We start from the raw sequence: 12,382 nt of genomic DNA on the forward strand, positions 1-12,382 counted from the left end.
ATGACCACGTATACTTACAAATAACACGTACGATCACACACGCACATAAAAACACAAAGTAGTTCACGATGTTTCATTCAGGAGTGTTGTCCTTAAGAACACAAGCAGTGCTTTTGTGTTGTGTATCACACAGGTGGTAGTTGACGAGCCGTGGACGTGCCACAGCTCCAACCTTGAGCCACGTTGCAAATGCAGTGCTCTTTTGAAGACCTGTCGCTTTGAGTAGCACGGCACACAAGCAGGCATGTCACATAGCATTTTTTTGTAATTTGTGGGCATCTACAGTAAGGGGAAGAACGCCCAGTTAGAAACTCCAGTCTAACGTTTTGCAAACCGGTCTACAACTTTCTAATTGGAAATTTTTGCCCAGCTTAGTTGCTTCAGAAATTGGTTAACCTTGCCCAATTAAGCAGAACAGAAAAGATTGTGCAATTTACTTCATGCAATGGTCAGCAATGTGCATTTGGTCACAAAGTCGTAGGGTGTGCCGGTATATTTTTTAACTCTGGCTAAAGTTAGCTGGGGCACCCTGTATAAAAGCGTTCTCCACAGTGCAGCCAGCTCTGTGGCAGAAGTATTGTATCTCAGAGAGGCAGAGATGGTAACATTCACCAATGGGATACACAGGCCTATAGCAGATTAATAATAATAATTGTTGGGGTTTAACGTCCCAAAACCATGATATGATTATGAGAGATGCCGTAGTGGAGGGCTCCGGTTATTTTGACCACCTGGGGTTCTTTTAACGTGCACCCTATAGCAGATTATCTATCTGTGACAGAGCCATCAGTGTAAGTGCGACAGCAGGTTCTATGCAGCTTTTGGAAGTATACTGAGGTATACATGTAGAAATATCACTGATATTAAATGCAAGGTTTCTTTGTTAAACACAGAATAAAAGCACATGGAGGACACTGGATGTTCGAGAAGAAAAATGAGACTTGGTTTATGAAGGTCAAGGAAGGAAATTGAATGAGAGCGCCAAGTTTGATACGTTGTGAACATGACTCACCTACCTTCCAACTTGTGTCAGATCAGACCTGTCATTCCCTCCCAGAGACAAACTTAAATTTCTGCACATACAAACATGTCAACACTAGCCCTTCTGCACTAACTGGTCTGTATGGATAATGACCATGTAAGTGCAAAAAAAAAAAATTGCTAACCACTAGTCTTGCAATGGAGGGCCTGAAGTAAAGAAATTTTTGCTGCCAACAACATATTGTAGGTTTCTGTTCTGCCAAAGACTGAACAATGCTGTGGAACTTGGCATATGGTCAGGGCATGGCACCAAAGGGCTGGAATGTGTTATTTAATTTGCACACTTGACTTGTAGTAACGCAATGGGACCAATGGAACACCAAGATAGCATTTGTTAGGCCATATGGTGCCAGCATTTTGTAGCAATGTAAAGGTATACAATCCAAACCACAAGCCTGAACACTTGGAGTTGATTTACGCACCAGAGATGGTACAATATTCCCGTTTTGAAGATATTTATTGCTACTGGGCTTGTCCATTTGGAAGACCACCGTATTGTCTACCCAGGCCACTGTCAAACCTCGTCACCCTTGCGATACATACCATAAATATTAGTGCAGCATAAATTGTCTAGCAGAACAAATTCCAAGCAAAGAGCAAAAAAGGGAGGCCAAGGACAGCCTTTCTTCACAGGAGTGTACAGATGAGATGCTGATGCAGTGAAAGTGGCAACAGCAGCACTTGTACTACATCAGCATCTTATCTATACACTCCTGTGAAGCGAGGTTGTCCTGCTAGTTTTGTTTCATTGTTAACTCCCTCTGCTATAACACCCACTTCCTTTCCACCGCAGTGTCCTCGGCGCATTCCAATGTGGAATAAACGTGGTTTCTTTCATTCATTCTGTTAACTCCACATAGTTTTGCTGGTTTACGACAGCCTCATATGCAGTAGTGGACACTATAATGGTTACTCTGTGAGCACTAAACCTAAGTTCAGGTGGACTGTGATGTACATGTTCATACACAACTGATGCTGCTAAAAATTCACTAGCATTCACCTTCAGTGCTCATGTATTGTGTAAAACTGACTTTAATTTTACCTTGAATTTGCTAGCACGAAAAGGACAAAAAACTGCAGGGTAGATAAGGCTTTTCTGTACATACTTCAAACAATGAATAGAGTCAGTTTTTGCTGGAATCGCACAAAGTTCCACCAAGTGCAATATTTATGTGGCTCACAGCTGCCCATATTTGCTAGTGCTGTAAAGTCTTAATGTAGGTGAGCTGTTCTCCTGTTGTTGCGGTCTCACATGTCATGTTGGCACAAACAGAGACACTTTTGTCATATCTTAATGTTCTTTATTCCATGCCACCACGAAGTATTTTGTACTTCCTAGAAGCCAAATGTTATACTGACATGAACACATAGTTACTGAAGCACAGACGCTTCTCACAATTGCTTTTTATCAAACATACATTATTTCAAGGAATATAAAACTATAACTTCTTTTCCACGTCAAGCTTGCAGATCTGTGCTATTACAAAGGCAACTACCTTGAATGACGTTTGAAGGCCAATTAGTACATCATATAATATTTGTGTTGAGAACAGACACCTTGTAAATCTGGTCTCTCCCCCCCCCCCCCCCCCATGCCTCCACTCCCCACACAGGTTGAGAATAACAAATCTTTTTTGCTTCTGTTTTATTGTCACCATTAGTTTAATTGTTGCATTTAGCTGCATATGACCGTTTTATTATTCCTTCTGAAAGAAGAAAACCTTCGAAGTAAAAGTACTTAATCAAGTAGATGTCTGTGCATGCTTCATCCTAAAATTGCTTTATTTACAGAAATTGTAATCTGCCCAACTACACAAAATCGCCTAGGTATAGCTCATCTACATTCAACATACAACAGGTTGAACAACTCTACAATTATAATCTTCAAGGTGTGAGCCAATGTCACAGAAGCATGTGTTCAGGATTGACATTCATATGGACGGTAGTGCCCATCAATGCTGGTAGTGATAAGAACATGCTGGAGGAAAATGCACCCTCTTGACCTTTATACTAAGGGCCAATAAGAAAACAACCAGCAGTTCTGTTTTTTTTTAGAGAGCTGCCGACAAACAAGAAAATGGCCATAAAAAGTAAAAAGCACCCTAGACAAAACAGTGTTTATGAATCCACTACTGCCATATCAAGAGCACAGAAGTTCTTACGACCCCACATCTGCTAGCGAGCTATTCTGCAGAAAGTAAAACTGCATCATGTGGGGTCTGCAAGAATTACTAGCAAAGACTGTGTTGCCATAGTTGCATGAAGCTTGGAAAAAGATGATCAATATAGCTTGGCAACAGGGGTCATATCTTGCCCCAGTAATAGTACTGCAAAACAAAGCTCAAGAATTGGCAGTTCTTGTCAACTTTTGCTTTCACAGTTAAGTGCTACCAAAACCAGCACACATTAGTGCAGCTGCCTGCATACACTCTGTGTCACGGATGAAGGCCAGATGCTTAGGCACGAACACATGGCAGTGTGTTTTTAAGGCAATAACTTGCCCCCAAGTACTGTCTTCAATGAGCTGCAGTGCAGCACTGCAAAGTGAATGTTACATTATGACCAGTAATTAGAAAATATTTCTGCTGCTTTCTTAAAGTAGGCAGTAACTCACTATCACAGTGCATGCAACATGAGACAAAGGTGTACTAATCTATTATGCGACCCAAGATGAAGCCCCTAAATACCAGCATGGGAATGGCCTTAAGATCCTAGCAGTTGCAAGATACATGCATTAAGGATTACAGGGAACCTTAAACAAGGGAAAAAGAAACGTTGACTTCTCAGACAGATCTCACCGGGGGAACATCTTAATGGTACGAAAGCCCACTCATGCCAGCATTGACAGGCACCAGCAAGAACCTAACTCAAGCTGGTATAGGTGCATGTTTCCTATGGGAAGATGGCAATCCATCCCCCTAGCAGCGTGGCGAGGTTGCTGATGCTGAGAAATCCTCCTCCGCAGGAGTGTCGAGAAATTCTAGGTACTCCATGCCGATGGCAAGAAAGCAGGCTGAAGTGGAGGCAGCAAAGAGTGAGCGCACGAGGTTGGAGTTGGGCAGGAGTGACTTCGTGACAGCCCAAAGAAGCACTGAGCCAAAGTTGAAGAGAACTGCTTGGTAGGCACTGTACATGATGCGGTGGTACGGTGGAGCTCGTGTCATATGTGGACGAAAGTAGACATACAGCCCGGTGCCAAGATGTGAATTGAAGAGAAGACAGTTTGCCACTGTCACGCTCTGGTCAGGGTATAGCCTGCACAAGGAGGGAAGAGGCATTCAGAAAGCACACATGTACATCCACAAACACAACTGTTGAGGAATTTAACCTGGTAAAAGAATAACAAGCCTTTCATGCATCAAATGTGAAATGAAATGGGAGAATTTGAACGAAATACGATATACCAAAACAAAAGGCATTAATACATGGACTGTCAGCTGTTAAGTGCCATAATCACAATATGCAGCAGCCTTGCAGTGTGGTGTTATCATGAAGGCATATGCTATCGTAATGCTGTTCACAGACAGGTACAGGGATAGCTGCACAGATTAAGTGAATATCAGATTATGTATTATTTGGAGTGCACAGATATGTGGGAGACTAGTATTTGTGTATGATATACACTACAGTTTGTTATTTTGTGCTTTGATGAACTCTATTCAAAGGGTCATTTATTGACATTATGCAGCCACTATAGTGTAATGATACCTCATTTGATTATACGAAAGAAGAATTTTTTCGAGGGGCTCGTTTCTTTGTTAGACACAACCAAATGAATCCAACAGACAACTAAGCCAAGGAAAGTATAGTAGACATTATTTGTTGTTTTCAACTGTAGTGTAATAATTATGGCATACATAGAAAGGAATTAGAGTGGACGAAAAAGCATTTTTCCTTCAGTGTGATCCAAACCCACAACCTTCGAATTAAGTGTCCCATGCTCTACCAATTGAGCTACGATAGAAGGCACTTCCCGAACCACTTTGTTGGATATTTCTGTGCACGTAATCCCGGGGAGTGTTCGCCAGCGCCACTCATATCCGAGGCAGCTACGAGTGGCATTGGTGAACTTGGCTTAATTGTCCGTTAGATTCATTTGGTCATTTGATTATAGGCGTACAGGTATGTTGTCCTGTAGTGCCATATACTCAACAATGCATCAATATTTTAAGTGAAGTATCATCACAGAGCCATAAAGCATTGCTGTTTCCTATGCTCACACATGTGGCACTTTCCACTTCTCCAAAAAAAACTGCTTGTGGGTGTGCACGTGACACCAGTGCCAAGAAGTCAGCAGACTGGGCCTGCGGTCTCCAAAGGTTCCAAAACCAATGACCTTTAACACTTATTCAATACCCACCAAAAGAACTCTCAGTGAGTAATGGTGTGGGCTCTCTGACTGTGGTTAATGAACATACATGAAAACGAGTGTAGTTGGGGGTAATTTTAGCATGTGCCCTAAATGGTTTCTCAGCATTACTAAAAAATGGTGGTTCGGCAGCATTTCTCTTCAACATGCTTCTTATATTCTCCCAAGCATTCTCGCATGTATGCTTGAAAACAAACCAAAAAACAATTTTAAAAACAGGTAATGTAAACAGGTAACATTTACGGCATGCAAGTGGCTTTATAGTGTTGGCAACAGACGCTCCGCGTTCAGTATGTCCAATATCCAATTCCTTACGCACTAGTTATATCACAAGAGCACCGCTCAGTAAGTTTTGTGGATTCAATATATAGAACAATTCACTTCATCCAGGTTTGTTATCTTTAGTTTGAAACATACTAGTAACAATACCATCAGGGAGTACTGGAGTAAACAAAGTTTCTCACTGAGATTATGTAAAAGATACTTGGGAAAGAAGACACAAGCTCATGAGAAAGTTCTAGCTGGAGTGAGGAGAATGGCATTCCTTCAATAAAAAGGTTGTCACACGCGCTAGAAGGGCAATTTTAAATGATTAATGTAAAAATTTTGAAGCTCGAGATGATATTGTATGTATGTTAACATGGCACAAAGTATTATCAGCGTCAAATGAAACCCGAACATTGGCAAGCCTTCGCAACGGTATAGTGCACGCCGTCCAGTTATCACCATGGATAGGCGCGCATATGCGCAGTGCGGTCAAATCGTATGCGTGCGCCTGTCAATGGTGATGACAGGTCGGCGCGCACTATACCATACGAAGGCTTGCCGGTGTTCGGGTTTCATTTGACGCGGATAATACGCACTTTCAATGGCAGGCTGCAATAAGATGACCCTCAAAGTAATATATGCCAACTTTTCCTAACTATCACATACTGACAATTAATGACCCTTTGTAGCACTTTGTGCTGGCAATGTATTTCAATACTAAGCACCTGCATGCCACACTGCATACAGGTGCAGTAAAGATGGCCAATGAGCCTTGAGCAAAACATATCCCAGGCTCAAATCTGAAAGATGGGCAAGTTCGCAGTGTAGCTGCCATAACAACCTTTGCACTTTTTAGAACATTTAAGAAATCATTGGCGTGAAATAAAACTGCTGCCTGAAGTAGTAATTTTGATTAATTCATTCATCAGCGCTAAGAACCACAAGTAGAAAAGCACGCTAATTCAAGACAATAATGTATACATATCAAGAGTGGCTGAAGTGTGGCTTGCAAACATTCATGTAATGCAGGGGCGTAGCCAAGGGGGGGGTTGGGGGGGTTCAAACCCCCCCCGAAATTTTTCAGTTTTGCTTGCGTATATAGGCACGCACACATACAAACGCACGCACGAACATACATAAAGTATGGTTGAACCCCCCCCCCCGAAAAAAATTTCTGGCTACGCCCCTGATGTAATGCTTGCAGCTGGATGCCCAATGTAGGAGTGTCTTCCTCTGTAATTTTGCTGTCAGCTATTACTAACTTGTGATAAATCACTGTGGTGACTTAGCAGGCTGTGTTATTGCACTGCTAAGTTCGAGGCCGCAGGTTTGCTTGCTGGCCATGGCGGCTGCATTTCGACGTTGACGAAATGCAATAACACCCGTGTGCTTAGATTTAGGCGCACATTAAAGAACCCCATGTAGTCAAACTAATCTGCAGTCTCACTACTGCGTGTTTCATAATCATATCTTGGTATCGGGCTGTAAAACGCCTACAATTAACTCATAATGTGCTTGGATATCAACCATTCCTGGAAGCTATTGACCAGCTGTCCCTTAGCGAAAGGAAAAGAGGGTCAATAAGGGCTTAAGGTACTGACAATCAACAGTTTACACATTCAGTGTGCCTCTCATTACGTACTAACATCTGGCACACATGGCATAGTATAGGAATAAATAATAACTTTTTGGATTTTTATGTGCCAAAAGCATGATATGATTATGAGGCAGAGCATGGTGTAGGACTTCAAATTAATTTTGACCACCTAAGACTCTTTAAAATGTCTGTACATCAAGTACATGGGCATTCTTGCATTTTGCCCCCATTGAAATGCAGCCGCCAAGGCCAGGAATCGAACTCATATTCACGAGTTGCACAGTGCAACACGTTGCCTTCTAAGCTACCATTGCGGGTCATATGCAATGAAGTATACAGAGCTCATGCCATGCGCTTTTACAGCAGTGTCCACGATCAATGTGGCTCTTATTACACACCAACATCTCAAGATATATCTAATGAAGTACGCAGAGCTCATGCTGTGTACTTGCTTTTACAGACTTGTCACATACCCATAAGAGCTGGACAGGAACCTGCATGGAACCTCTGTCTGGTGCCCCATGCATTTTAAACCTTTAGCATTTGTCCAGTGCTCCAGACTTGCAAATTCCTAGTTCTTGCAAGTCTGCTGTTGCCACATTTATTTATTTATTTATTTATTTATTTATTTATTTATTTATTTATTTATTTATTTATTTAATGTATTCATGCGTGAATTTTACCTACCTTACACTTTGTTATTTATTTGCGCACTCGGGTACTGTAACAGCCTTAAATTCAGTTGGAGGTTATGACAGCTCTAGGACATTACTCCTGCAGCAATCTGTCAATACGTATTACTAGGGTAACAAACATGACGATGCAAATTCAGTTGGGAGCAACACCGAAGAAAGCATTCAGCCGAAAAGAGGCAATGTAGCAAATGTTAAATAGTCCTCTTTGTATATGTAGCTACAGACAAAGCACAGACTACGCCGCGTCTTCGCTTGCAGCATTATAGATTGCCACAGCAATACTTGAACTGACGTGTTCACTACGGGCAAAACTTCATACTCGTGAAAATTTCACCGACAACATGGAAAAGTAAAAGGTGTCTGTTTGTCCTGCTTATGATAGCGTGAAAAAATAACAATTACGTGCATCGCCTGATGTCACCGTCCTTTCGCTTCATTCAGGTATGACCGCTAAACAGCGTCCTAGGTCACTAGCAGAAATCGACAAGAACCCTCATTTTCAGCCGCAGTACACTTTGCTATCGGATAACAATTGTGCAAATGAGGTTTGTATTGGCAGAGTACAGAGAGCACACTTGGAACTTACCTAGATAACAGCTCCGGTATGAAAACGGTGACCGAAAACGTGCAGTAGCTGACTGCTCCGGCGATTGGCAGGTACACTTTGTAGATGTTGTCTGCCGTGAACGGGGGAAGCCGCGCTATCCATTGTCTAAAGGTTGGCGTGCCTTCATCAGGTGTCGACATCCTGATCCAATTTCACGGGAGTTTATTAAAGGGCAAAGCGAAACTCGCAGCAATATGATGTCGGCAGGAACCGCAGTCGTCCCCCGGCGGTGGCGGCACGCCTGTGTACCTCACTTCCGGAATAGACGGGAAATGGAGCTAGTTCTTGTAGTGAAGTGGTCACTGCTGCCATCTGCCATCGGGTTTGGATGGTTTGTGCGTCACCATTCGCAAACGCACGTGCATGCGCATGTGTTTGCCGAATTGTCATTACAGTGTAGTCATGGTAAAACCCTTGATAAAATTGGCTCAAACACATGGCATCATTGAAGAGGAAAAAACGTACTGCAGTAAGCCTACAATCTTTGAACACTTTCTTCAAGCAATACCAAGCAATACCCACGCACCACCTCCACACACTTGGGCCTCCCCAGAGGTACATACATAAGAGGTGCTAGGATTCAGTGCGCAAGGAAGCAAACTGGCGAGCAGCAGAAATGAGAAAGGAGCGTTCACAAGCTGGCTTATCAAAAATAACTGCGTGAATGCCACGTCTTGTGTCTTGTGAGCTGAGAAACGAACGAAACGAAAGACAGGGGTTGAATGGAAAAATAGTTTATTCTGCTTGTGGTCGAGGCAGCTTGGTTGGAAAATGTATGTTCTCGCGCATGCGCAGTTATATTTTTGCAAAGTGTCAATTCGCACTTCCAGACACGCCATGATATATACATATATAATGCGCACTGACGTCACCGTGGCCGCCATCTTCGGGTATCAGCTGGTTGAGACGTTGCGTGCATAGAGTTTCCTGGTTGCGTGAACTCTTACTCGAAGGCGCGGAGCAAGAAACTGTGACATCAGATTAGTGTCGAAGCCCCCTCGCGTGCCTTTGTGTTCACCCTTGGCGCGGCTGGCCAACATATGAAAGCTGGGGGGAGCACAAAAGAACACAGAGACGGAACGACTGTGTGTCCTCCCCTGCACTGACACTCTCTAATGAGATAAAAGTCACGGTGGCCGCTGAGGTACCCAGCGCAGAGAACCTGTCTGTGACGTCACGGGAACACCATGTATAGGGTAACAAACCTGCAGGTCTAATACTGGTGTCACATGGACGCAAATTGACTGCGATCAGGCCCGGCCTCTCCGGTATAGATTTCTTGATCGCGATCGTCTTGAACCGGATGGGGCCGGATCGCGATTAAAAGGGACCGTTTGGCAGCATCTGATCCGGATCAAGCAGTGATTCCACTCCTGCGCCAACTGCAACAAAGTGCGCCAAATGGCATTTACTGCGCCATCCTGATAATATCGACGAAAATTGCGCCAAACTGCGCCAAAGTCTCGGGTTTGGGGGCGTCTATCACCAGCAATCGGACCGCCGGCGCGTCAGAACATGGGCAGCTTGATCTTGGGGCTGCCAAAGTCGCAACCATTGACCGAGAACTATTCCGCTGAATAAATAGCGCTCGCGCGTGCGTCCCGAGTAAGCCACGATGCCATGCATAGTGCCGACGCAGCTTCTGTTCTGCAAGTCGGCTCGACAGCAAAACGCGCTCTCCGCAGAGGCTCGTGACGTCTAGGCCTATCGGTAGCGAGAAAGTGCGACGGCGATTCATCGGTGGACGTCGTCTGTTCCAGAAACTCTGCTGATAGCTCGTTTCAAGCGTCGCACGGCACGCAAGGAAAGCAATGTTCAGTAATAACTACATGCGTGTCGCTAAAATGTCTGTCACTTCTGTTTCTGCACATCGCGGAATGAAATCTGGGATATCAATATCGAATTTTCCTTTGCTTCGCGTTTATGGAAGAGCACGCGAACGGTGGGGACGCTTTGACACTTTTCCTCAGATATACTTTATCCATGGATCTTCATCCAGAAGTGCTTTTTCGTAATTCCTTCCACCGGCACATCCGAGTTCGTAATCACTCTGCGGTAAATACCCCCTAAAAGGCCCTGCCCTTTCGAGCTCACGTGCTAGGGTTCCAATTCGAATTTTTGCTTGCTTTTTTAACAATGTAATCTCATTATAGCGGGCCCGTCGCTGACGGCCCACAGTGAAGCGGCTACGCCATGTTACACGTCCGCCACTCGCTTTCGGGGGTCAATAGCTAACGGTTAAAAAAAACTGAGTTTCGCTTAAGAGCGAAGCAATGAATGCGATACCAGAAAAATGTATTGTGAAACGAAGTAAGGCTAGCAGCTAACTCTTTTGGATCCGATCTCGCGTAATTCAACAAAACGCTGGTTTAAGGGAATATGGCCACTCCAGAACCGAAGTGTTTTTGTGCTCTGAGTTTTCTAAACGCGAAGTAAGCGTTGAGAGCGCAGCAAGTTTACGAACCGTCTCCTGATGCCTCGAGATAGCGCCAGCGACTGCGCCCTTCGAACGATGCGGTCCCCTCCGCTCCCCTGGCGCCCCGTGCTCCTTACGAAAGACGGGCGGGGCGTTTCCTCTCTCTTTGTTGAGCAATCGACGGCAGGCCCGCACGCGGGAAGATGTTATCTCATGCGCACTCCGTGCGACGGAGACAGACGGCCGGCTAGTTTTATATCCGCTTCTGCCGCGTTCGTCGTCAGCGCTCGCGAGCTTTTACCCGCGGCTAGAATGCGCGTTGTGATGTTATTAATTTGGACTTTATACGGAAAATTACGGCAACGGCAACGGCAAAATTCCGCCGAAAGTGTCCATATAATTGCTATCACAATAAAAATTAAAAAAAACAATTGAGGAGCCATTTCACTCTCTGAAGTGGATGATAAGCGAAGCTGTTTCGGGCATGGCACAGAGGTGACATGGTGGAGGCCAGGTTGTTAACGGCCAAGCTGTTAACTTTCAATACGCAATATTAATGCGAAAGCCTTAGATGCTTTATCAAACACGAAAATTGACTATCGGCGGCGTCAATCGATTGATGCAAAAAATAACCATGTGATGGCGTTATCATCACGTCATAGATCGTCAAAACTTGTGACTTCATCATGGCGTCATATATCGTGATGTCACGTGATGACGTCATCGCAGGACATCGTCGCTTTACACTGCTTCCGTGATCGGTGCGCCGATCATGGAGCTAGCGCAAAACCAGGTGAGGTGCACAAAGCTTGCAGGGAGGGAGGGGGAGGATCTGCCTGTCGATCAAGGAAGAAAAAGAACCTGGCTTTCGCCTTGGAGTTTTCTTAGGAGAATGCATTAGGGACAGTGTGGCTCTTTGGTATTGAGGCACTGCTGTACATCACGGCGTTTGTCTACCACGTCTGATGATAACCACATAGGTGTATTTAGTGTTATTTCATAAAATGCAGTTTTATTGATCCGGATTTCTGTTTATTTGTTAGTGTCGAAAGTAATCGCCGAAGAGGTTAATCCAGAACACTCAACTGCATGAGCCCTTATTTTTTCATTAGCGAGTGAAGTATGGAGTTCTCCTGAGATGATTTTTTCCATGAGATTTGCAATGAATCGAAATATTTCTAGCCTTCATAAGAGCCCTGTAATAATATTCAGGGGCTTGAATGTTAATGCAATATGCTTCTATAGTGCACTCCAGGATGTAAGATTTGCTGCTCCAAAGTGCTCCCAGATGCAAAATTATCTGCTCCAAAGTGCTCCAAGATGAAAATTTTTGCTGCTCCAAAGTGCTCCCAAACGGAAATTTCGCTGCTCCAAAAATTGCTCCAAATCA

At 44.1% G+C, this 12,382-nt stretch overlaps 1 protein-coding gene across 1 annotated transcript; it reads right to left on the reverse strand.

The window, feature by feature from the left end:
• Positions 1-2,805: 2,805 nt before the first annotated feature.
• On the reverse strand, positions 2,806-8,819 carry LOC119400070 (uncharacterized). Its single transcript, XM_037666995.2, has 2 exons — positions 8,556-8,819; positions 2,806-4,296 (listed from the first exon to the last, which is right to left on the reverse strand). The coding sequence occupies exons 1-2, from the start codon at positions 8,714-8,716 to the stop codon at positions 3,960-3,962; spliced, it is 498 nt and encodes a 165-aa protein (XP_037522923.1). The 5' UTR covers positions 8,717-8,819; the 3' UTR covers positions 2,806-3,959.
• Between the last annotated feature and the right edge of the window lie 3,563 nt (positions 8,820-12,382).

The sequence above is a fragment of the Rhipicephalus sanguineus genome, chromosome 1 (genome assembly GCF_013339695.2).
Source record: "Rhipicephalus sanguineus isolate Rsan-2018 chromosome 1, BIME_Rsan_1.4, whole genome shotgun sequence".
Lineage (NCBI taxonomy): Eukaryota > Metazoa > Arthropoda > Arachnida > Ixodida > Ixodidae > Rhipicephalus > Rhipicephalus sanguineus.